Genomic DNA, 27705 nt, shown 5'->3' with positions numbered 1-27705 from the left:
GGAGAAATTCATTTAAAAATGGTGTTTGCTGAAGTATGAGGCGCAGCCTGCATTCGTGCTTTTATTCTCACATATTCCACATACTATGCAACTCTGGACAAGCCAATTAAATCAGACCAAAACTCCAGGGTCAGCCCATAAAACATACATTGTATCTAACAGGATTTGCTCTGTCAAAGTAAGACTAAAATTAAACCCAATTTAACATGGAAAACTCCCTGATACCTGCATTAATCTATGCACGGTCACAGCCAGCATTCAGTGAGTATAAAGCAGAAAAACAGGACAATATCACACCTGTGTAGAATGCACACCTAATAGCTATTTAAAGATTTGCCAGCCACCTACTGGCAGGAATTTATGAACTGAAAAAGAGCTACAAACCTTAGCAAAAACAAAAGTGAAAACAGGGAGGACAAGATGACACTGCGCAGAAGACCGTGCAGCCAGAAACCAAGCTAGGAACCGTGTGGTGTGAACTGTTGCACCACAATACTGTCCTAACCCACCTTTACTTCTGTCTGTGTCACTCTGTTATGCTAGATTATCACAAGACAGGCAAAATAGGTCTGTAAAATTCAGACAGCCACTACATAAGAAAGCACAGCTGTGTTATGTAAATGACTATATTCAAAAACATTCGGTAATGTAGCAATGATGACTCGCTCTTTGAATGTCTGCTGCAACAAGCCTGATGTACGGCCGGACTTCCACTGCTTTTTATTCTTCTCTTTCCAGCCAGGGCACACCTTCTCCCACCTGTATGTCATCATATATGCGGTACGAGAAGGTCTGCTCATGCACACTTTAGCTATTTTCTTTTTCCTTTTTTAACATTTAACTGTTTGTTTATTCATTCAGTCATTCATGCATGCATCCACTCATTCAATGTGTTCAAAAGTTAAATAGTCTGGTATAAAACCCTTTTTAGCCACTACCAGGACCAAAGGCAAGAACACAGAACATATAAAGATTTGAGGAGTTACAATCAAGAATAAACAGATAATATGCAAAATTCTTCCAGAAAAACAAGAATTTACACATTTTACGGGCGTCCTTAACAAGGTAATATCTGCTAAAGCAATACAGCAACAGTAAAAAACTAAAATAGTATTATGTACTTATTTTCTGTTCACAAGAACACTGCACATAAAACTCTAGAATTTTGAAATTTCAGACCTCTTCTTGCGTAACATTATCCACTAATAACTGACCCAAAGAATGTGTACACTGCATCACAGCCACATCAGAAGAGTGCTTGAAAACTTGGGAAATGAAGCTGCACAAGAAAATACAGTTGGGTACACTTACCATAAATGTAGATGTTAGAGTGTATTCACTGCTGCAGTCATCACATTTGGGTTATCTGCCTGCAGGTAGCCCTCAGCCGGCCTGAAAACCAGAGTCTATGGATTTCTGCGTTGGATGCTGTCGCTTCTTCCATGACATCAGGGGTATAAAACATGCAGCCGACGCCGTCAGTTTTATAGGAAGCAATTATATGGTATGGAACACCCCCAGCAAAAAGCAAATGCACATGATATAATATATAACAAATGAGGAGGAAAAGTAAAAGTCATGAGAAGTCAGGGGGCTGGAGGGAGGGTAACCAGGACTGCAACAATGAATACACTCAGACATCTAGTAGCTTCCAGGATGTTCCTGGTAGGGACTCCTGAGAAATGCAGTAGAGGCAGATATAGCCCTGGTGGAATGTGTTCTTATTCCCTGTGAGGTAGGTTTTCCATGGTGTTTGTAGCAGAAATTGGTGCAATGTGCTATCCATTTAGAAATGGTTTGCTTTGAAATGGCCTTCCCCTCTACCCCTGCAGCAAAGCTAACTAGCAGCTGGTCAGATTTTCTGAGAGGCTCATTCCTGTCCAAATAGAATCTAAGCTGTCTGTGAACATCCAAAGAATGCAGTATCCTTTCCCCTTTATTCTGAGGATTAGAGAAAAAACAAGGCAAATGAATGGACTGGTTTAGAGACACACTAGACACCACCTTGGGCATAAAGGATGGATTAGTCCTGAGGGAAGATAATGAAGGGTTCCACTTCCATGAGGGCCTGCAGTTCAGACGCTCTTCTTGCTGAAGTGATGGCTAGAAGTAAAGCTGTTTTCCAAGAAAGGAATTTCAACTCTGCTGTAGCAGCTGGTTCTGGTTCAAAGGGGGGGCGGAGAGTGAGTTTTTCCAATACAAAGTTAAGGACTCAGGCTGGAGTGGGAACTCTCCTGGGGTGCCTTAAATTTTTGGCCCCTCTAAGGAATTGTTTTAGCAGGGGATGAGAGAAGAGGGGTGGCTCAGTATTATAATGTGCTGATATGGCAGAGGCATGAATCTTAATTGAAGAGAAAGATAGGCCCTTGTGGAGCATTTCTGTTAAATAATCTAGAATATGAGGTAAGCTGGGCACCATTGTGCCCATCCCCTGAGCCTTGCTCCAGGAACAGTATCTTTTCCACTTTTCTGAATAGGATTTTCTAGTACTAGGCCTCCTTGCCTCAAGAATGACATCCAGCACTTGCTTACTGAGGGTTGCTGGAGGTGAGTTTAGGGAATTATCCAGGATACAAGGTTCAGGGTTTGAAGCTGAGGGTGCAGGATCTGACCCGCCTACAGGGACAGCAGGGAGGGGGTCTGTGGCAGGTGCCAAGGTTGCAGCACTGTCAGACTGCGCAAAAGGGGGTACCAGTGCTGGCGTGGCCAGTCTGGTGCAATCAATATTGTCCTTGGCTTGTCCTGTTTGATCTTTAGTAGAACCTTCAAGAGGAGAGGCAGAGGGGGAAAGGCATAAATTGAGAGACTTTCCCAGGTAAAGGACAGGGGCATCCACTTCCCAAGCTTGACTGTGGGAAGTTCTGGTGCAAAATTTGTTCAACTGGTAGTTCTGAGGGGAGGCAAACAGGTCTACCTCTGGTGTCCCCCATTTGTTCCTCAAGAGCTTGAATATTTTGGGTTCCAGTTTCCATTTGTGTGGGTCCATGAGACTTCTGCTTAAGTCGTCTGCCAGTGAATTTAGTTTGCCTGGCAGGAATTGAACTTGTAGGTTCACTTGGTAGATCAAGGCTGTGTTCCACAGAGCCATGGCTAGTCTGCAGAGTAGGTAGGAATAGGTCCCCCCCTGCTTGTTTATGTACCACATAACTGTGGTGTTGTCCGTCTTTACCACTAGTTGTCCTGGAAGAATAAGGTCTTTGAAGACTGTCAGAGTATTCTGTACAGCTAACATTTCTTTTTGATTGATATGCAGATGCATCTTATTTGGGTTACATTTGCCCTGAATGCACTGCCCTGCCATGTGAGCCCCCCCCCCCCATGCATAGTCTGATGCGTCTGTTGTTAGGGTTTGGGCGGCAGGGGGTAGAGTGAAAGGGAGTCCCTTGTTGTGGTAGCAGGCCTCTGCCCTTAGACAAGGAATGATAGGAATCATTGTTTCCAGGTTCTGAGAATGTTGACACCATAGACTTTTCAGATACCTCTGAAGTTTACTCATATGCAGTCCTGCATATGGAATTAACAGAATGCAAGAGGCCATGAACCCCAGGGCTTGAGGGATTTTCCTTGCAGATAGCTGGGTTTTTGTGGCCAGTAGTTTGAAGTAGGTTGTCAAATGAACTTGTTTCTCTGGAGTGAGGAATGCCATATGGGAAGTTGTGTTCAAGCTTGCTCCCAGGAATAAAATCTGCTGGCAGGGTAATATGTGTGATTTCTTCTCGTTGATGGTGTACCCCAGTGAAGTTAGAAGTCTCTTTACAAATGCCAGGTGTTGTAATAGCAAGTCCTGACTCTATGCCTGAATCAGGCAATCGTCCAAGTATGGGTAAATCTGAATATTTCTCTGCCTGCAAAATGCAATGGCTGGAGCTAGGCACTTTGTGAACACCCTGGGTGCAGTAGATAAGCCAAAGGGAAGTGCAGAGAACTGCCTGCCCTGAAGCATAGGTATTTTCTGTAGGATTCCCTTATTGGGATGTGCAGGTAAGCTTCTTTTAAGTCTAGAGTTGCCAGCCAGGCATCCTTGGCTAGCACAGGAAGAAGCTGCTGAAGAGTTAGCATTTTGAATTTGGAACCACCAGAAAGGTGTTGAGACTAGAAAGGTCCAGGATAGGACACCAGGAGTTTTCTTTTCTGGGAATCAGGAACAGTCTTTAATAAAAACTTTGTCCCCTTTGTTCTGCTGGGACAGGTTGAATAGCCGTGATACTGAGGAGAGAGAGCACTTGTTTTGGGGCCTCCACCCATTGGTTTGGGGGGAGGTCTGGCCATCCACTTGGGGTTGGGAGTGAGTAGAAGTGGAATCGGTATCCTAGGGGAAACTGTTTAAAACCCATTTGTCTTGGGTAATGAGTTCCCAGTTTTTTGCATGCAGAGCGAGCTTTCCTCCTAAGGGAGAAAGTAGTTGAGCAAGGCTTGGTAGAGTTAAGGATAAGTCATTGTGCCATCTTTCCATAGGGGGTGGCTTACTACTCCCTGCTTTGGAAGTGGGGCCCCCCACTGCTTAGATCTGTGCATAGTCTGAGACTGAAGTCTTGGTGGTCTGCTGCTCCTGGGTTTGGACCGAGAAGGCCTGGAAGGGACTGGGAAGGACCAGTTCTTTTAAGGCCAATGCCTACTGAATCTAGGTGGCTGTACTTGTAAGAAATCTAACAGTTTGCATAGATTTAGCTTTTTCCTCCATCCTTTTGAGGACTTCTTCTGCTTTGTTGCCAAAAAGGTGCTCTTGGTTTAAGGGTGCATCCAGTAATTTAGCATTAATATGATCTGGCAAGTTTTGTTCCTTAAGCCAAACATGCCTTCTAAGTACAGACCCAGTGACAGCAGCCCTGCAAGATGCTTCTAAAGCATCATAGGTTCATAGGTTCATAGGTTCATACTAGGCTATCTGCCCGAGGGCATTTACAAGCCTAGCCCATCGTTTTGTGGCTTAGGCCACCCCTTTAGTATGGGGAACTATACCCATTATTTTTCTGTGCCTCTGTCGAGCAGTGACACTGAGGTAATCCCTGGGGTATATCTGCGATCTCCCATCCATTGGTCAAGATTTCTCTTGAACAAGGCCAGCGAGGTGCTCTGCCTCACATGTACCGGGATTTTGTTCCACAGCATAGGGAGTCTTTGGGTGATGAATCTATCCCTCCAGCACGTCCTATTAATAGCCGTGTCAAGGTTTAAGTCTCCGCCCTTGTGGCTCTGATGGATCTAGATTTTTGAGGTGAAGCATATTCATCAAATCTGGGTTTGACATGGCCTTGTATGTTAGGCAAAGGTCACCTCTGAGCAAGCGGTGGCGACTGAATAGAGCTGGAGTTCTTTCAGTCGGGCAGCATAGGACAGATTTTGAGACCCTTTATCCTTTTGGTGAGGAACTTTGTGGCCTCTCCAGCTGCTGCAAGTGTCGGGTCAGATACATTCGAATGGGGCATTGTACTCAATCATTGGTCTGATGAGTGATGAGTAAAGGGAGACTATGACCTCCCTTGATCTAGATGAGAATCCCTTCATGATAAGGTGGGCAATGTAGAAGGTCTTCCTAACTACTTTAGCTACATGGGTGTCGAATGACAGACTACTATCAACCTGGGTCCCCAGGTCCCTGATAACTTCTTCTGTGCTCAGTGGATTGCCACCTATTTGGTAGCTAGGGGTAACCTTGTTTTGAAGGGTATGACTATGCATTTTTTGGCATTTAACTTTAGGCCGTGGCTCTGGCACCAGTTATCCGTTTCTGTGAGACCCTTCTGAAGGATATCTGTGTCAGATGTGTTTTCTACTATGGCCAGTTTGCAGTCATCTGCAAACTTTGTCAGCCATAACCCTCCTGTGTTTGCTTGTACTTGGAAAAGTAGATGCCAAACAAGAGTGGGCCCAGGACTGAGCCCTGAGGGACACCACTTGTGACAGGCTTTGAGTCTGACATGGCGCCAGCAGCTCTGACCCTGTGGGTTCTGTCACTCAGCCAGTTTGCAACCCATCTTGTGATGTATGGGTTGACATTTAAGCTGATGAGTTTTCAATGATACCCGAATGGGGTATTGTATCGAAGGCCTTAGCCAGATCGAGGTAGGCTGTATGGACTGCCTTTCCTCATCAATGGCTTTGGTGACTGTTTCAAAAAGTCAACCAAGTTTAAAAGGCATGATCTGCCTTTGACAAAGCCAAACTGGGTTGGATCCAAAGTCTGCAAATTCCTATGTCTTTATTTATGAGGTCCATTATGATCCTCTCCATGGCTTTGCAGATAAGGCTTGTCAAGCTAATGGGCGGTAATTTCCAGGGTCGGTGGAGGCACCGCCTTTGTGAAGTGGTACCACAGTTGCAGTGCGCCACTCCTGGGTACGTATCCAGAGGTAAGACTTTGATTAAACAGCTGTCCTAGCTGTGGGTTTAATTCCTCATTGAGTTCATGGAGCACACAGCGGGGACACCATCAGGTCCCATGGATGGTGTGTTTTTGCTTTGGAGAGAGCAGTTCTCACTTGGGCTGGAGATGTTTGGGGGCTGCAATCGTTTGGTATAGATATCTCTCCTTTGGGGGGGGAGAAGTTTGCACTGAACCTGTCAGCCAGTATGTTGGCAATGTCTGTAGGATCAGTAATCTTCACATCATTTTGAACTAGCTCTGAGCATATCTGGGAGTTTCCTCCCAGGTTTCTAACATAGCTAAAGAAGGCCTTATGATTGTCTTTTGAGTCTTTAGCTATTTTTCTCTAAATTTGCTTTGGATGATTTTATGAGAGCTCTTAGTTTTTACTTATAGTGATCAAGGGTGTCTTACCTTTTAAGGATTTTGCTCTATCTTGTAGTAGCTTCCTCCTTTTGTTGTAGAGTTTGTTTATGGCTGGGGTCCACCAGACTGGATGCTTGCCTTTGGTACAAAGAGTCTTTGTTTTGCTTGGGATTGCCTTATCCATGCAGTCCTGCAGGTGCTTGTAGAAGGCATTTGTAAGTGATTCAGCGGCTTGAGTACTGTTTTTTGACTCGGGGCCTTAAAGGAGACCACACTAGTCTTTAGAAGTGTGAAGTCGGCTTTGAGAAGTTCTTTACTGTGGTCTTTTTATTTCAGGTGGGGTGGGATGAGGACCTCCAGCAAGATTAGTTTGTGGTCTGATCTCACCAGTGAGGGGTACACCTCCGGTGTTGAACATTGTGCTCCCATGCTCGTGATGATGAGATCAAGTATGTTATCTCCTCTTGTGGGGATGGTGACTAGTTGTTCCATGGCATTTGAGTTTATGAATTCCAGGAACTTTTAGGCTAGGGTGTTTGGGCTTGAGTAGTGTTCCCAGTCTATATTAGGGTAATTGAAGTCACCTAGTATGATGGTGTTTGGTGATACATTTATCCCTCTAGTGTTTTCAGGAAGGCCATGTGAGGTTCCTGAGTTTGTGAGGGTGGCCTGTAACATGCTACAATTTGCAGAGCAGTCTTGCCTATGGTTAATTGCACCTGGATGGTCTCCGATGCATCGTGCGTTGCCACCAGTCTTGAGGTGTGGGTGTCCTTGATGAATATGGATACCCTCCTTTCTTGGTATTGTCCAGATTTTGGGGCGGGCATGATATGAGGTAAAACCTGATAGCGCCGGGTGCTCTCAGGAGCCTTGAACCAGGTTTCTGTCACAGCACAGACATCGATGTTCTCCATACTGAGAAGGGCCTCGAGTGCGTGCATTTTGAGATTTAGACTTCTGGCATTGAGCAGCATTACCCTTAGTTTTTTCCTTTTTGTGTTCTAGGGTGGTAAGTTTAGAATTTGAGCCTTGCCTAAAAAGGCACTATGGGGTGGCAAGAGCCTTTGCCAATATCCGGAATCCCAGGGTGACAGGTGCAAGCCGTCCCTTCAGCGTGGCTTGTCCAGCATGTCATCCCAGGCAGACAGACACTGGATCCCCTTTGAATGACACCAGTGTTTAAGCCAATTGTTAAAGCTGATCATCTTATCTCTGTATTGTGGCATCATTCTTGGTGAAGGTAGGATACTGCTCAAGGTCAGGGTCATACCTGTCTGGGCTACATAATCAGAGAGCTCCTCAATGTCTCTTTTCATGTAGTCCAAGGAGGTACGTCTCAGGTCGTTTACACCAGCGTGGACAATGACTGAATCATATTTGTACCTGCTGTTGAGAGACCTGAGTGCTTGCTATGTGGCGGATTCTAGCGCCCGACAGGCAGCTTACTGTGACCTTCTCCTTACTCAGTCTGGTGGCGGACGTCAGTGTGTCTGACTATGGAGTCACCAATGACTAGTGTGTCTGGCATTGTGTTTGGCCTTAAGGGCTGTGACTGTTTGACACTCTGACAGTGAGGTCTATGTGTTGCAGGTGTTGTGTTCTGAGGTGGTGGTTGTTTGGGTGTCTGCTTTGGTGGCCTCTGCTGTTTTGGTACACTTTGATCAGAGCCTCGAGTATGTCTTTGTGTGTTTATGTGTATGATTTGAGGTTGTAATGGTAATATGTGAGACTGGGTCTATAGTGTGTGTGGTAACCTTCTCCTCCTGACTGGTCTTGCCAGTCCTATGTTGAGAGAGCTCAGCCTCCAGTTTGGCCATGTAGTTGCATCTCTCATGTATTTGTGTTTTGTGGGAGGAGGAGAGGGTTGTCTGTGTACATGAGGCAATTGTAACATTGCCTCAATATTCCCAGGTTCACCAGCTGAGCAGGAGAGGACACTAGCAACTGATCCCTCGACATGCTAGAAGGAATAGACAAAAAACTTTAAAAAGATTCCGGGGGACGTGGGTGACCGAGAAATGGGGGTTTCCTTTTTGGGGTACTATCTATGACAAGAGTGCATCAAGGAAATAGGCACTGTGGGAGCAAGCGCTACGTTAAAAAGATAGAGAATAGTCTACTTGGTGTAAAGTAGAGATGCTCTTTTAATTATAGGATACGCTGATTAGATCAGTAGTATAGTTCGAGGAAGGTAGTTTTAAGGGAAAATTTGACGAGTGGACTTTAGGTAGACCGAATAGTTTAATCCTGCTTAACTGCCCTAGTGTGCAACAGTAGCAACTCCGCTAAATCGGGCTAAATCGGGCTAAATCGCGCTAAAGCGTGCTTTATAGCAGGGGGCTGGAAAAGACAGGAAATGACCCAAATTGGCCAACAAACCACAAGTCACTGCCCTAAACCACTCCTCCGAGGACAAATGAAGGAGTTATGGAAATGACCCTAGTGGCCAATAAAACTACAGTTTCAAGTCAGTAACCACCTCTCGGGGCAGGAAGCTGCTCAATGTTAGTCACTCCCACTGATAAACACAGAGACCCTCCTTCAGCCCAAGCAAAAATGGCCTCACAGAAACTTTCAAACAGTTCAGGAACAGCAAGCCTGTAACTGAAGTTTTTTAACTCTCAGAAGAGTGGGAAAAAAGCAAGATTTTTTTTTGTTTTGTTTTACAGAGATAGCAGAGGTTCACAAGTAATATCAAGTTATAACAGTGCAGTAAATGACCCCACACAAGAGTGCTAGGTCAGGGACAGAAAATATGCAAGTTTTAAGAAAAAAATTAAGTGCAAACAGGAAATTCAGCAAACAGCTTTTGGTTGTGCTCTAAATACAGCTACTAATACAGAAATCAAGTTTAACAAGCCAGAAAATGCTCAAGCTAGGCAGCTATGCAGAAAAACTTAGCAAATAAACAGAGAAAAAATACTTAAAATCTCAAAAGTGGCTCCTTCTTCTCTCAGCGTTTTTCCTCTTGAGGGTGCTTCACCAACAGCCAACAAGCCTGAAAAGACGCTCAAACCACGAGGCAACTAGGTTTTAAGAGAGGAAGATGAAGGAGTTATGGAAATGACCCCTAGTGGCCAATAAAACTACAGTTTCAAGTCAGTAACCACCTCTCCGGGGGGCAGGGAAGCTGCTCAATGTTAGTCACTCCCACTGATAAACACAGAGACCCTCCTTCAGCCCAAGCAAAATGGCCTCACAGAAACTTTCAAACAGTTCAGGAACAGCAAGCCTGTAACTGAACTTTTTTAACTCTCAGAAAAGTGGGAAAAAAGCAAGATTTTTTTGTTTTGTTTTGTTTTTTACAGAGATAGCAGAGGTTCACAAGTAATATCAAGTTATAACAGTGCAGTAAATGACCCCACACAAGAGTGCTAGGTCAGGGACAGAAAATATGCAAGTTTTAAGAAAAAAACGATTTAAAATTAAGTGCAAACAGGAAATTCAGCAAACAGCTTTTGGTTGTGCTCTAAATACAGCTACTAATACAGAAATCAAGTTTAACAAGCCAGAAAATGCTCAAGCTAGGCAGCTATGCAGAAAAACTTAGCAAATAAACAGAGAAAAAATACTTAAAATCTCAAAAGTGGCTCCCTTCTTCTCTCAGCGTTTTTTCCTCTTGGAGGGTGCTTCACCAACAGCCAACAAGCCTGAAAAGACGCTCAAACCACGAGGCAACTAGGTTTTAAGAGAGGAAGATGAAGGAGTTATGGAAATGACCCCTAGTGGCCAATAAAACTACAGTTTCAAGTCAGTAACCACCAAGTATGTTTACCTACATGGTCAGCAGAATGCATTAACTCTTGTAAATCTTTGTGTTCGGAACAGTCAGGAATCAACATAATTTTCAGTTTCATTAATCCCATAATATGCTGCTGATACTTTAACATATGAAACTGGCAATTTAAAGCCCTAATGGCCAAGGAAAAGGTATATACCTTCTTACCCCATTCTGTCTAAAGCTCTAGAATCCCTATCAGAAGGGGTAGGACTTTTTAGTAGTAGTAACCTTAATGCCTTTTGGTCCTTGGGAAATGGTCTCTGGATCCGCAGTAGGATTCTTGAAAAGGAATTTGAGAGAGTCAGATACTCTGTAGTACCTGTCAGGTTTCCTGGGAGCTGGAGGCAAAGTATCTGGGGTAAGGCTGGATTCCAAGAAAACATCATCTACAATCTCCAGAACAGGATGGATAGCTAGAGGCCTGTGTTGAGGCAGGTTTAAAAATTCTCTAAGTCTCTTTTTGGACTGAGAATAGTCCTGGCTTTCCCAGCGGAAATGATCCCCAAGGTTATGCAAGGTTTCACCAAAAGAAAAATCTTCTGGAGGGGAAGCAGAGGGAATGGAATCCTCTGCATCAGAATCCTCATATGTAGATAAGGGTAAACCCTGGTAGTTAGAAGGAACAGAGATATCAGATTCCTGATCAGAAGAACCACAAAGAAGATCAGTTCTAGGTCTCTTAGAGGGGGAAGGCTGGCTTCCCCTAATTAAGGAAATAAGGTCTTCAGCCATTCTAATCATTTGTTTTTGAGGCATATGGGCCTGAGAAAGTGCTTTGGTCTTCGGTTTTCTAGGCTTAGTACGAGCTTTAGGCCTGAGGAATTCAGTATTCTTAGTTTGAAACAAAGTCGTTGGTTTAATATGAAAATCAGTATGCCTGAATACACCCTGAGAAGCTGATACCTGCACAGCGGCTCTGGACCCATCCAAAGTAGAGACATCCACATGTTCCATAGTCGAAGAAGCATCTCGTGGCATACCGGACTCCAAATGGGTCTCAGCAGAGGTCTGCGAATCTGTAGTAGCGGGTATCAGGGGCTGCGAAAGCGCCTCACTGAGTACTGGCAGACTGGCGACTAGCTTATCGGAAGCATTGTCGGCAGTTTTGGACCTATGTGGTCTGTCTCTGTCTTTATCCTTAAGTTTTTTCAGAAGATCGGTAGTCGGATGGCTTACCGAAGCCATTTCGGAGTACGGAAATCGAGAACAAAAGTATTTAGCTACAAAAATAGCCCGATGACAAATAGTTTGGTCATTAAACAAGGCACAAAACCGACAGCGAGGGACATTGTTGTCTGGGCCTAAACAGGTGACGCAGTAAGAATGAAAATCTCTACGAGGTATTTGCTTTCCACAGGCAAGGCAACTGTTAATTTTTTCTGACATCGGTTAGAGCAGGAAAAAAGGATCCCCAATGGGGTACTTATCCTTTTGAAGACTTCAGGTCTGAAACTTGAAAATGAAAATTTCAGGAGTTGACCGGCCAGCACTTGCAAATTGCTTTGGGCACCGCAAGGCAAGAAAGACTGATGTAATGGCATCGGCTGCATGTTTTATACCCATGACATCATGGAAGAAGCGACAGCATCTGACGCAAAAATCCGAAGACACTGGTATTCAGGTCAGCTGAGGGCTACCTGCAGGCAGATAACCCAAATGTGATGACTGCAACAGTGAAACACAAAGAACATAATCACAATTTTACCTCTTAGAAATTTGTCTATCTTCTCAGCTTTGTCCTTCCATTAGGACAGGCAAGTTCTCTAGTACTTTAACAAAAGGCTGGCAATCGAGTTCCAAAGATCACAGTGGCAAAGGCATAGATGCTCTTTCCATATATGTTATTTCTAAAGCTGTCCAGGTGAACCCTTGGTAGAATCAAGGGACTCCACAGCTGATTTACAACTAGGACTCTTGTACAGGTAACTGCAAAAGTCCACAAACCTGTAAAAATGGTCAGGGTTCCTGGAAGCAAGGAGTTTGGGAGTCCTGCTCCAAGGATGAACTAATAAATGCATCCCCAAACACTTCTGTCACTGGAGAGATAGTTGCCAGACGTGTCACTCTCTGACAAAACCAGAAGTTCCCTATACTTTTATTGGACATTAGAGTAATTCTTAAAACTCACATTTTAAGTAATCCTTCACATAAATGGGGGTTACTGATAAATAAGATGCTCCTGGCAGGGATGCAAAAGTGTACTTAGTGTCTGACTCATAGTTAAGAGGGGAGGTAATTTGGTTCACAGTAGCTAGTTCTTACCCCTTAAACTCAGTGAAATCAGATTCCTAGGCAGATGTCTTCCTATTATTTTTAAAGCAGGTATTCCTGAAACCAATATTAATCTGATCATGGATGTAGTCTACACAGGAAAAGTAAAAAAAAGACCAGAGTCAGCATGATCAGGTCTCATGACGGGGCCTGACAGGAGAAATGGGAATGGGGACTGCCCAGCTCAAACTGAGGTAAGAAGACAGCATCCAAGATTGGGAGACATCTTGGTCTTGCATGTGTGGATTGGTGGCTACCTTACAGGTTTCTGCCTGTGGCTGGGTGCTAAAGATTTGTAATTTAGAGCTGTGGATTTCATAGAGTACCTGCTATCAGAATACAGACTTAAACCAGATATCTACAGACAGGCATCAAGACAAAGCTACTGATGTAGGATTTTGACTCGGGAGAATATGACATTTTCTGAATGCATGGCAGCCTCCTGGGGGACACTGCCACAGGCTTGTCCATTGGCATTAAAGTAAGTAGCTACAGAAGTACCTCATTTCACTGCAGCCTTCAAGCTTAGGGTGGCCTTCAGATTCAATGGATACATTGCCAGACTCCAATATTCCCTCCCTCTCTCTCTAAAGTAGTACTTTTATTTTTTTTAACAAGGCATCTGAGGTGTGTAGATTTCTGGTTCCTATAGTCCTGAAGAAACTTTGCTTTCTATTTAATAGTCCTCTGTATGAGCCTTGCACAATGGGGACAGAAGGCAGCATAATATTCTGTTTCTATGAGCAGTGTCTACAATTCCCTGTGTAGGTACTGCTTCCTACAAGTAATGCAGTAATTAACTCTTGACACTGAACAGCAATGACACTCAACACTTCCTTATGCTATAAACTGGTGCACACAACAATATAGGAAGATTCTCTCCCACCATGTGGTACATATCAGTACTACTGAAGTCAGGTCAAATCGATGGACACTGACACTTAGCAACTTATGTGGAAACAAATTTTCATACACAACAAAAAAAAAGTACAGGCAATAGTGGCAGACATCATCTTTAACTAAAGCTCTGTTGACAACTATATGGGAGTGCATCTTCCCAGCTTTCAAGGAGAGGGTGAAAAGCTAAGGAAGCTAGGCCAGATGCCAGGCCTTCTGTGGCAAAATTCCCAAAGGTTGTCACTACTGCAATAGTAACCAATAAACTTGTACATATCACTGATTCTCTACAACCCCCAGTTGTGTTTCAGGCAAAAGTTTAGTGGAAAAAAATGTACACATGCTGACAGCACTCATTGCTACACATCTCTAAATATACCATTCACAGGTGACCCATGCTGAAAAGCTTTGTAGTGCCCCACTATGCCACTAATTCCCAGAGTCCTCCTACAAGACAGTGCTACTAGCTTAACAGCACAATGAAGATCTTGAGAGTTACTGCTACAAAAACAAAAAAACCCTAAACTGTTTCACTGGATAATCACTGTTATGCAATACTGCGGTTATTCACTCCACATCACTTTACTGGGGTCAACAGAACAATGAAAAAAATTTTACCAGGTCCACTTAAATTAAAACTACTGGTTCCTTTCCCTTCAGTTCTCGGTTTGGCAGAGAGAGATATACAATGGCATACTATATATTTAAACATAATATGCTGTTGGAAAACATTTTTTTTTTTTTTTTTTAACAAAAAGCACTACAGCTGCAAAACCTGATCTTGGTGTGGACCACTGGAAAATGACATCTAAACTCAGGAGTCTTTAGAAAAAAAAATTGAATCAGTGATATTATGATAACATCAGGCTATTTCAATATATACTTCTACAGCTGGCCAACTCCCTTCCCATCTGGACTTCAACATTAGATTTAGCTCCTATTACTGCAGCTCTTACCATGCAAGCTGTCCCCCCCATTTTGTTACCTTTTTGCACGCTGTTCTTATGCCTGTATGGCTTAGGCAGGACCAGCAAAAAGTCAGTTAAATGCATGTGAAGACATGCTATCGTACACCTTGTACATGCCAAATGCTCTTAAAAGGAGGTGGTAAACCTGTGCTAGTTCTGGTAGCAGTTCAATAAATCAGATTTTGAACTGCAAATAGACACAATATTGTATTTCAAGTTTCTGAACTCAGTATCTACTCTTTCACCAACGCTATTGTTCCACCCTACCTGTGTGCATTAGCAGTAATACATATAAAGCAAACAGCATACAAAGTATGCTTAAAACTGTAGTGTTAAGACAGAGCCCTTAATGTAATGGCATGCGGGCATTCAGAATGTGACACAAACAATTAAGGATACAAATCCACGCTTCATATTTAGGCTGAATCACTTTCATTGCCATAGTGTTTTGTTAACACACTTTACTAACACTCATTTACACAGAACCATACAAAAGGAAACTACATGTCTAATTCTTATGGTTCGGAGCTAGAGTTAAAAACACTAAAAGAAATTATTGCAGTTCTGTGTACCACAGTACAAATGCTACATCTTGTTGGAAAAGTGCTAATAGCAATGAAACCTTATAAATTAATTTAAGATGCAGAAGTACTCACTATTAAAGCAGACAAAATAGTTCTATCAAAAATGAACTAAAAATAAACATCTAACACAGAAGATGGTCTATTTATGTACATTCACATGTTATGTGCAGAGTGGCAACAGCACATTAACTGAGTGACCTGACAACCTGTTCCATCAAGAAAAGGAAATAGTAATAATACAGATAACACAAGCCTTAGTTCAGTTTTACTCTGCGAATACAAAAAAATACACAATTGGTGAGACCTGCTTAAACTCTGCATCCATTTAGAGATTTGCTGCTCTAAGTGCAACAGATAACACTTTTCCCAATGATGTCACACCGGCAGGCTTGTGATCAAACATGATCTCATCTTTCTGCCAAGAGGGCTGCTAGAATACAACAAAAAGATTAAATGGAAATAAAAGTTGGAAGATGAAGGCAATAACATTACCAAGGCGGCAAACCAGACTTCAGACAGATTGCTGAGGATCTCAGTACTTGTCCATTAAACAAATACGATTAGCATAAAAAATATCTCGGTCTGGGATGCTAACCAAATTTAAAGCAGGTACATATTATTATGTGATACACTTAAGTGCAGTGCAGCATTGTACAATATTTGCACATATCCAGATTTTTCCTTTCATATGCATCACAATCTCAGGACAGCCCAAAATGGCTGCACTACATGTAATGTATTGCTCAAGGTTGGATCCATACTCTGCCACTTGTAAAATTTCTAAGCTAATTGATTTCATACATGTGAAACTCCATTAATAACTCGCAGAGAAAGAAAGAAAAAAAAACTTTTATCCGTCTATCCAAAGCCCTTTTTTCCCCACTTGGGTCTGGGGTGTCACTTCAATGGTGACAATCATCTTGAACCAATGTTCACACTGCCAAGTAGTCGGTAGACCTGCCACAGTTCTTTCATACCACACACGTGCACTCACACCTATAGCCAATTTAGAGTGTCCAGTCTACTTACTGCATGTCTTTGAGATATGGTAGTATATTAGAGCACCCTGAGAAACCCCATGCAAACATAGGGAGGACATGCAGATTCCACACAGAAGGCACTCCAGTCAAAATTCAAACCGGGGAAGCTCTTGCTGGGAGCTGACAACATTGCCTGCTGTGCTCCTTTGCAACCCCCAAAAATACTTTTATATAAAAAGATGATAAATGAAAAGTTGGGCTGACTCTGCTCTTGGTGGACAGAAAAGGGAGCATTACCACCATTTAACAGTAGGCAACAAAAATCATACCAAAACAATCTCTGCAATCAAATAAAAAAATCAAATCAATAATTTTTTTTTTTTTGTGCAGGTCCAAAATATTTCATTCTTCTTTTACTCAATCCCCAGCTCAGCATACTCTTGTTACATCATTATATCATTAAAAGAATGGCAATGACCTGAAAGAACCTTTACCTGAAATAATGTTCATCCATTACAGAGATTCAAGGCATGCTCAGTAACAGAGGAAGGATACTTACGGAGTGTGCACTGAAGTTAGAGACAGCAAAAGCAAAAGGAAAGAAACAGAAATTAGTGTTAACAAACAAAGAATCTAGAGATGAGTTGGTCTATTAGTATCTTATGCAGAGGAAAGCAGCACAGTGTGTAAACAGACAGGAAAGCAGTGCCACAAAGCCACACTTTTAGACACCTTGCTTTTTCAGAAAGTATAAAGAAGTGGCGGTTTATAGAAAATGTAAATGGATCAACCTACAAATTATACACAGTAAGAAAAATGCAAGTTGCAGCTGGATGAAACCATCAGCTGAAGTGCTTAAAAGAAGCAGAACAATATAGAGGCTAGCATACCTTCAATTATACCAAGTGCTCCCCTCAAGAATACTGGCTTGTCTATACAAAACTATAAGAACCTGTTTATGCCCCACAGGTAGAATTACAGACCAGGACACTGCAACAGCGAATTTTACATGGTTTCCTTTTTTCAAAATAGGCAAACAGTATATACTTTACAGACTCCTCCTACCAACTGCAAGTTTTTAACCATTCCAAAAATGCAGAATAGGTTTGGACTACCCTATTAAGAATTTTAAAATGGGTGCAATGTTGTATAAATCTACACAATTTACTATAGCATATTACAAATGATGAAAAGGATGTAATGAAACATTCCTGAATATAGTCCCAAAATGTAGTCTCCGATGAATACAACTATACACTAAAATGTTGTACGATTCTGATGATTATTTAGTCTAAATGCTGCTGATGCAGACACAAAGCTGAAACTTACCTCCACTATGTCGTGATGGATCAGGACTCTTTACTGGATCACTTTTCAGGACATCCATAACCGGATACCTAGGAACCCCAGTTGTTGATGGCAATGTTTTGGTGCTTTTCTTTGAGGATGATGTTTTCTCTGAAAACAAGCACAGAAAAAGCATTATTCTTAAAAAAAAAACAAAAAACAAAAAAAACAAAGATGTTGTCAGAATAATAACCATCACATTATCTTATTTCACATTTTTACCCGTGCCTCTATGCCTCCCATCCATTCTTCCAAAACCATCTTTATTTCATCCAACACATCTTCATCTTCTCTAGTTTTATTATATAGATATTACCATACCATCTTTTCAATAATACCCAGTTGCTAAAAGGACACTTGATCCATCTGTCAATTTTACATTCCTTCCTTTTTCCTACTTTCCATCTGTCAATTTTACATTCCTTCCTTTTTCCTACTTTCCATATATATATCTATATTTCCAAATCCCTCCAATTAAGACTCATGTTTAAACTTTCTCAAAAACATCCCATTCTTTTGACAAAAACGCTCTTCTGTTGTTTCTTTCTCATTGCATGTACTACATTTTCTTTTCTATATTAGTTTATTTCATATTAACTTGTACTGTTAACTTATCCTAGAAAATTCTCCAAAGAAAATCCCCCATCTCATTAAACCTCTCAAACATTTGCCTTCCGTTTTTTTCCAGCACTTTTCAGCTCTTCATTTAATTCTTTCCAAGAATACACAAAGCAGCATTGGTCCATGATTATACCATTATTTCCATCAATTTCACTTAATTTTAACTTCTAAACTTAACCTGATTTCATATTCTTTCCTTTCCAGCATTTCTGCCCACTACTACTTTTGTTACAACTTCATTTCCATACTACTTTTAAAATCTTCCTATCATTTTTGTTTCTCTCACACTCCTTACTACCCAAAACAGATGCACAGATGCTAAGTAAAGCACATTTTTAATTCAAAATTCATTCTTTACTACACATTACCCCTCTTAACACTCAAAACTGAAACATTCCTCTGACAGTTCTTTCTCCATTTTAGCTGAAATACAGAAAGTTTTTTTTTTCTTCCACTATCATACTATACATTCATGCCCTCAAAAATGGCAGTATATTTGCCACTATATTTACGGCTTTTCCACAATTCTTTTCTTCTCATCTGATTGTTCTCCTCATATTCTTTCTTTTGTTTTTGGCACACTCAATTGCTGATCAATTTTTTTCTACTTCTGGTTTGATTTCCAATCCCAACACTGAAACGTTTCTACCAAACTAGGCAGAGAGATAATGTTTTAAAACTTTAACTATGTTTGGATCGAAAAAGGTCAGCAGATATGCATGCAGTCCCACAACTACAGATCTATACATGGAATAAATTTCAAGGAGGCCTACACCTCCTTCACAGCAAAGAAAACAATCTTGTTTTACACTGATTTTTAGCTATCATTTGATAAGTGTGAAGCATTTTCATGTTTTCCTAACCAAATTGTCCATTACCTTCTGGGGCGAGTCAATTACACCAAAACCGCAAGTCAGAACATGAAGAGTAAATTGGTTTACAGCTTGGACTTCATTCCTAAATATCAAGGCTGTTTTCAACATTAGTTTTAGTCTTCTGAATTATACACCTTACTGAATTTTATTTACATTTGTTCATATTTTATTGCCAATCTTTCAGCGGTTCCCATATATTTATACACTCTCCCTGCTCAAGTTCCTTTATATCACATTCCTGTCCCAGATTGATATTTTCTTGGTACCGCAACCTTCTAGCTAACTTTAGCACATTTATCAAGACCAAATGACATTCTTATGTCATCTGAGAAAGTTTTTAACCACTTCAAGATGTGCTTTCAAACTCCTTGTCTGATGAATTATACAGTTTTAAGTCATCCACAAAAAGTAGATGAGAAGTCTTTTAATGGGTTAAGGGCAAAACAAAATAGCAGAGGTAACAAAGAATCACCCTGGAAAACGTCCCTTTGAATTTTTATCTCTGGGATAAGAATTTGCCCTTTGCCATGGCTTAACCGCAAAGTGGTCTGCCACTGTTTCATGGCAACTTTACTGTAACTGAGCAACGTAGGATGCATCTTATACATCTGTAAACACTCCTTTATCCAGGATTATGGGATGCGGTCTAATGCTTTTTTGTAATGTATCCATGCCTTACTTAAATTGTTCCCCTTTTACAATTCTCTATTTTTGCTTTATTTAGCAACAAATGATCCTTTGTTCCATACAACTTTCTTTTATTACTCTTTTGTGCTACTGTAATGATTTTTATCTAAATGACTATAAACTCTGCTTGCATCAACTCCAATACATAACCTGCACATTACTGAAAAGCAAGCTATTGGTCTACAGTTTTTAGGATGGCTTACAGGTTCACTACTAAGGAGGTGTATAATTTTTCCTGTTGTTAACCAGGTTGGTGTCTGTTCAAGACGTGCATAAAAGTGCATCTTTGTGCAATTACATTAATTCCTTTGGTCAGACATTAGGTACTACATCTGGGCTGAGGGCTTCCCAATTAGGAGCTTTTCTTAATTTTGTTTCAATTTCTCTGGCCATTGCTTCATCCCATTTCATATCCCATATATTTGAACTCAATACTTATTTTAATTTCTCCAGTGTAATAAACCAGATGTTGTCTTAATTATCTATAAGGAGAAATAACTACTTATTTTCAATCCATAATGTACCTACTGATACATTCTAGTAGTAACCTAAACTTTCTTGCCACCTGCTCACATTGCTCAACTACCTTTAGGATATCTGATATGCTTATGGGACTCTTTCCTCTTCTGTTGCTGGTATCACTTTTCTGTCGCAGGTTTCATTTTAACTCATGAACTGAACTTAACAGCTTATTTTTTTACCATGCTTACATATGGCTGTTATCCATGTATGACATTTACACCTTTGTTTTTTCAAAGTGCAACATTTTAAATAAATACAGCATGTATAGTACAGTACTATTTTTAGTGTTACTTTTTCCATGCAACTGCAGACAATTCAATTTCTTTTTCATATCATTGTATGAGCTGCAACACGAAATAGGAATCTAAGTACATTTCAGTTAAATTCCAGCAAACTCCTTGTCATGATTAGAAATGTCACACACACACACTGTGCAATCCTGCCTCAGCCCCATTAATAAAAAAAAAAATGTCTGCCTGACAAAATTTCAGCTCCTACGCAATCAACCACCCAAAATGTGATCTTAATGAGTGAAACCAATCTGCAAACAGCATTCAGAGTGTAAATTCCAAAGACAAGTGGTTTTCCTTCGGCGGAGGCTGTGCCACCTCACCCCACTATTTAGTATAAAATACATTTGAGGTTACACCATCACATGAAAAAAAAAATCTCTATAATACCACAATCCTGACTTAAAAACAAAAATGGCAGCTGGAAAGCATTGACCTCTTACACAGGAGTGTACCATTACTGGGTCAAACACCTGCCCCCCCCCCCCCACCAAATGCTATAGTACCTAGAAAGTTAATGTGTGACTAAGTTACACACACACACACACACACACACACACACACACACAAAGCTGGAAACAGTTTTTACCTTTGCTAGTACGGAAAGTTAGCATTGCAGGCTGACCATCACCAGCAGCATTCCTTGCAACCATAAGAACCTCATACAGGCTGGAATGTTCAAGCTCAGAGATATGTAGCTTGTTTTCACTGCCAGGGACACGTACTGTATGCCAGCTCCCTACACTTGTTCCACCATCATCCAGCTGTGGACATAAATTAGAAAATATAAGGTGTATTTCAAAAATGCAACAAACATGCAAAAACAATGCCAAGCCTATAAAATGTGCTAGAATTTGAAGCATTACAGCAGTCAGTGAAATAAGTTAAGTGTTAAATCATACAGAACTACCCCTCAAAATTACTGCAACTTTAAAGCCCCTCAATTTAACAATAGACCTCACTTTTCAAAAACTGGGAGGCAATAACACCTGGACCGAAGGGGACAAATATGTATAAATATAAATGAATGAGTGTGTGTGTGTGTGTGTGTGTGTGTGTGTGTGTGTGTGTGTGTGTGTGTGTGTGTCTGTGAGAGAGGGAGTGTGTGTGTGTGTGTGTGTGTGTGTATTTATTATAGATAATAAATGCAACAACCAGTGCAAAATCTATGGCCATCATAAAATTAAAACTTTAATACCATAAAACATTCATAAATATTAGCGCTTTCAGACAACTTAGTTTCCTTCATCAGATCAAACTTTCCATACAAGCAATTAGTCACTGGAGATACTGATTTAACCAAAACAATCTTTATGAATGTTTTGCTGTATTAAAGTTTCAATTTTATGACAGCCGTGGTGGTTGCACTGGTTGCTGCATTTGTTGGATACTTTTTACTATGGTGCTTTCCTTTGATTGCAGGTTTTTTGTTTTATTTATTTGATGTGCGTGTGTGTATGTATATATATATATATATATATATATATATATATATATATATATATACACACACACACATATATGTATAAGGTAGATAATTTGCTGTGAATATTGGTGGAAATCTTGCAGTAGCATTGGTTCTAGCATGTTTTCTCGGTCGTCCTAAAACATAAACGTCCGAGAAATATGTCAAAAGATCTTTGCCTTCAGATGGAATGGTGTCACGAATCTTAGGAAAGTAGACACTACTTCACTTTCATCTATGAAGGCTAATGCTATTAGTCTCTTTACTGCTAGCTGAAAATTTGTACTTGTGCCATACAGTGTAGCAAGACCAAGGCTTTGAACTTTACGCCACACTGCCTGACTGAAGTGAAATTAATATCCTTTACTGTTCATGTTGCTGAAATTATGCTTTACACTCTCTATGGCTGCCATCTCAATGTCTGTAAGAATAAATTGCACAGTAGGCTCGCACTGAACAGAAGATAACGCAAACATTCCCATAAATAATTGTAAGCCTTGAAAGATTTTTTTAGACATTAAACAATATACTAAAGGTAAACTTTTAGTACTTTCAGGGAATGTCAGCAATCCATGTAATAAGTACAACTGGTGACAAAGTCTTTGTTTGTTAGAAAGATTCCATCCTTAAACCAGATCTTATTACGGCATAAGTCTTGCAAGTTTTCTTTAGTGGTAAATACCAGAACATGCACATTATTGTTTAAATCTACCTTTCTTTTCTGAATAAAACTTCCTTCCTTTAACATATACTTAGTAGAATCTACTGAACTTAGTGAGTGCACTTTCTATAGCTCTGTAAGTAACTATCCTTTGATGTCTAACAATTTACTTGCTGAAGCACATCTGGATGGCAAACAGAGTAATTTCTACTGAAGTGCTTGCAACTACATCGTCCACTACTAGTGTACTTCTACACAATCAAGCCGTTTCCCTTACTGTATGGTACACTTGATACTTTTCCACTTCAGTTATATTTTAACTATGTTGGTGTGCCACTGATTTCAGCAAGACTTCCCCTTCTACTTCTTGTAATGTTACAACTCTCCCTTTGCATTTATGTGACAACTTTAATCTACAACACCAATACTTTTTACCATCTAGCCATCAACATGTGACATTGCCCTATTTTTCCGAGACATCAGTCTCTCGTAAATGTTACCTAGAATGCCAGGAGTGGATTGTGATATTTTGGCCATAGTTGGAGAATTTATGCTCTGTAACACACAAAGTCTAACGGCCTGCATTGCTATTTACATATGGTGTTAATTAACTTCCAGAAATAATGATATTGCTTCTAGATTATTTCAACACAGTGCACATTTATACATTTTCCTGTTAAAAATGTATTCTGTTTACCACTTTACATAACAGTAACTTTTGTTTTAAAATTTAAAGAAAAGATTAGCAGTGACGCAATGCCGCAAGCACGTCCTACGTCACCCAATACCATTGGGCCAATTAAAACTTTTCGATAATGTTCCTTTTACATTTTTAACAGTTCGGCATTTCATTACTTCGAGATTTTGGGGTCGACTATTACGTATTCGGCAAATTCCTCATTCGATTACGTGATATAAACCCCTTATACATGCCAATTGTGAGAGTGAACTACAGTTGGAGAAGGGCCAATTCCCTGATAACCACTGCGCCACAGTCTCAGAAAGTAATAAAAGTCGGCATGTGCGATCAGTTAATGAAAGTCAGCATGTGCGGTTGAAAATTACTTTCAGCAAAAACTATTCAACAGAACAAATGTGAACCACATAGATATGTAGATGCCTGGGTGTATGTACTATACATATGATTTATTATCGTATTTGTGACCGTCACAAAGACGAATCACAAAATGTGACCAGAAGATCGCAAGACAGGAATGCTGATGACCATTTGTATGAACACCCAGACTTGTACCGCCTTCTGAACCCATGTTAGCACTTGTTCCTGTGTTTATACAGGTCAGGAGATTCAATGTTCGACAATGTTTGCACAAGTGATCATCGGCATTCTCATTTTGCGACTTTCCGGTTGTGTTATTTTATGTATAAACATTTTAACAATTGCTAAAATGATAGCAAACCTGTGTGTGTGTGTGTGTGTGTGTGCGTGCGTATATATATATATATATATATATATATATATATATATATATATATATATATAGGGACTACATCAATTTATCTAAGGTTTATCGAACCATATACAGCAAACATTCACTTCCACGAATGTTCAGTTCAACAAATTACGAGTTGTCCAGCATTCAGACCATCACACAAAGCACAGTATTTCAAAGCACCTACAACCCTACACCCCCTTAACTATTTATACCCACTCTGAGCTCACACTAGAGGAAAAGGGCAAATTTCTAATGTTGAACAAACTACTTTCCCTGTGAAAGTCAATTGTTGAAGTGTATGCTGTATATGGTTCAACAAATGAAGGTTCAAAGAAATAAACCTTTGATAAAGTATGTATAAAGATATATATATATATATATATATATATATATACATACACACACACATCCATGTTTTATATATATATATATATATATATATATATATATATATATATATATATATATATATATATATATATATATATATATACAAATAATATATATATATATATATATATATATATATATACATACACACATATACATACACACACACACACACATAAATCAGTAAAACTGCCAAAAACAAACAATTTTCACTAATTGATTAAACCAAAAAATAGGATCAATAAACTGCAAACAATCTGTCTGCACAGTGGCATTTTAAGGATACTAAACTCGGTCTCCCTAATGCTAAGGGTTGGAGTTAGCACAAATGAGGAAGGGTACGCAGTGGGGTAAGATAATTTATGAATTTAAGCACATAAGAATTACTTCTGCCAAAACTGCAGTTGGTTAGGTAATAAGAGGATGAGGTTGTGTATATCTGCCTGAATAATTTCCATAAAAAGATTCCTTCCAACACCTTGTACAATGATTGTCAGGCTGAGTGGTCTGTGGAAAGGCTTCCCTTGTGGACGGCAAGTCCAACAACCTGCTTCCACATATGAAGGATGCAATCAGGTTTTAATGCTGCATTAAGTGTGTGTGCAAGGCAGTACATTAGTCTACTTCTGACTGCACAATTAGGCTTCTTGGCATTTTATCTAGTCCAGTTTAACGGATGTTTCTACCCTTACTGAGGGCACGGGGTGACTTTTCAGTTCTACTTTTAGTGGAACTTTACTGCAAAGAAAGAGTAAATCGAGTTTTCCTTTGAGGTGTAAAACTTGCTCCAAATCTTCTTGTTAGTATGTTAGCTGCATCAGCAGATTCTGTCGCAGTGATACCAATTAGTTCTAGTACATTGCATTAATTTCATTTGCTTCACTCTTAGATAGTTTTGGAAGACCTTATTAAAATTTCCTGTCTTGATGGCAAGTTTTAAACAAAGGAGGGAAAGCTGCTTTTGAGTTAAGTGCACTTGTTTTGGATGGACATGACTTCAGCTGTTTGCAATTTCCTTTTGGTTTAACAACTTGGTGAGTCTCTAATTCCACTATTTAATTTTTACTGCAGAATTTTCCACTATATTTTATTTTATGCCTCATATATGGAATTCGTTAACACATTTAATTAAAGTGTTGCAGAGGGCTGTACATGATTAACCAATAGGTTTCTTGGGAGGCCTAATGTACAGTCTCACTAGACCTATGCAAGGTACTTGCTTAGAGCACCACAGATGCATTTTCTACCTATCCAAGGAGTTCAGTTTTGTGAGAGATGTCAATTTCTCTATCCACTTACTTGATAGTCAACCCTGCCTTTAGGCAAATGCAGTCATGATGAGTCAGTGTAGACCGACAACGTACAGATGCTGCTTTACTTGCAGCATCCATTACATAACTTTTGGCTACACAGTTAGTATCAACAAAGTCCATCATCAGGCAGTGTTCTCCTGACAGGTCTCCATAACTATCATAAATCATAAGACCAAGAAGAGATGGAATAATTACGGAAATTTTAGCAACATAACAGGTGCACACAGTCCTTTGAAGTCAGCTGCAAGACTACTCTGTGGAATACTAGGGACTATACTCCAATACAACCTACATATGTTATGGAAGAATGAACATATAAACATAGCCAAAATGATTTACAAAAATCTCAGTTCATGGTTTGTTCAACTGTGATGCTGTACTGCACCTCAACTTTAGCCAGTTTTTCACAATTTAGGAGAAAAAATTATAAGTAAAATATTTACAGTTTTACCCAGTTCTCATCTGCATTAACTTCACAGTAACCTTCATACCTTCCGATACTTTACAAAGTAGGCATTAATGGGCAAGCCTCCATCATGTCCTGGCCTCCATAACAGATCATACATGTCAGGCTTTGTGGTTTGTGGTAAGCTCAGGATGACTGGAGCTTCAGGAGGAGAGACATCACTAACTAATTTTTCTGTCTGTGCTGTAGCTGCTACTTCACTTAAAGATGGCTGTGCTGACTTCATTTCCAAATCAAAGTCCCCATCTTCTTCATCACTTTGGGCAAGTTCACTTGCTCGTTGAAGTGGAGTGATCTTTTCTGGTTTTGTGTTTCTTTTTGCTGGAACTATGGAGAGATGAGAAAAAAAAAGAGGAGTAGAAATAGCTATCTTCATAGATCCCAGTCCAGGTATCGGCTCCCTAGCAGCAAGTAGCTGCACGATCAACTTGCAGAAGTTGCCAAGAGTCTAACAATTCTAAATCCTCTTATCAGCCTTGATGAAGACACATGTATTTTTTTTAGTGAAATGCATATTAAATCTCAAAACTAAACAACTACTGACATGACTTCAACCCTACAACTTCTGCACCTGTTAAAACAGACCCCCCCCCCAAAATGTACATTTACTACTAAAAGCCTACAGGTATGCTAGCAGTGTTCTGTCAGAAGACATGAGTTTTTTCCCCTGCATCTGGATTTTCTTGATGTACCCAAGCATGCATGCATGCATTAATGTATTAATATGCACAGTACTACTACTTTTGCCTTCACACAATGAGCAAACTAACATAAATCTCTTGTTAGGTAGCAAAAACGTGGTTGCACAGAAGAAAATTTGTTAGCACAGGATCATTTTTTCAAACAAGCCATCAAAATCTTCACTGCTCTGCTAAAACTGGGATATAAAAGATAAACAATGCAACAGTCTCACCCATCAATGACTGTGAATTGTTACTTCCAAGTTGAAGAATTCATTAATATCACAGACCCAGTTAAATACAAGATGAAGAAACTCACTACTTGTGAAGCTGCATTATGAAATATCAAAGGCACTGTAAGGCTCAGAAAACTCTTAATAACCATTCTCAATGTACCTTTATTCAGACATCACATAGAAAAGTAATAGAGATGAACCGAAGTTTAAATGCTGGGCCTGATGAACTTCACAAACAAGATCCTGAAAAAAAAAAAGTAATGAAAACACTTATCTGGACAGTGGTGTTTTATGGAAGGAATGCTACAGTCAGGGCACATGTAGATAGCTGATGCCTAAAACAGAGCTCAGCAACTCACACATCAAAATGGTGATATTTTTCATACCAACAAATATATATATATATATATATATATATATATACATACATAAAACATATACAAATACACATATACACAGATACACACACACACACACACACACA

The 27705-nt window shown here is 40.1% G+C and overlaps 1 protein-coding gene across 2 annotated transcripts in view; it reads right to left on the bottom strand.

Moving 5' to 3' along the window:
- Positions 1-27705, bottom strand: part of CDON (cell adhesion associated, oncogene regulated) — a 717042-nt gene that overhangs the window by 150330 nt on the left and 539007 nt on the right. For both annotated transcript variants that reach the window (XM_044080828.1, XM_044080827.1), the window contains exons 9-11: positions 26331-26632; positions 21146-21320; positions 17544-17672 (exon numbers count right to left, since the gene is read on the bottom strand). In XM_044080828.1, the coding sequence (XP_043936763.1) occupies positions 17544-17672; positions 21146-21320; positions 26331-26632 (606 nt within the window). The remainder of the gene's footprint in view (positions 1-17543; positions 17673-21145; positions 21321-26330; positions 26633-27705) is intronic.

Source organism: Protopterus annectens, chromosome 8.part0 (assembly GCF_019279795.1).
Source record: "Protopterus annectens isolate FY-2018-M chromosome 8.part0, PAN1.0, whole genome shotgun sequence".
NCBI classification, from domain to species: Eukaryota; Metazoa; Chordata; order Ceratodontiformes; family Protopteridae; genus Protopterus; species Protopterus annectens.
Note: the sequence above shows the minus strand (reverse complement) of the source record. Positions and strands in the feature narration are given on the sequence as shown.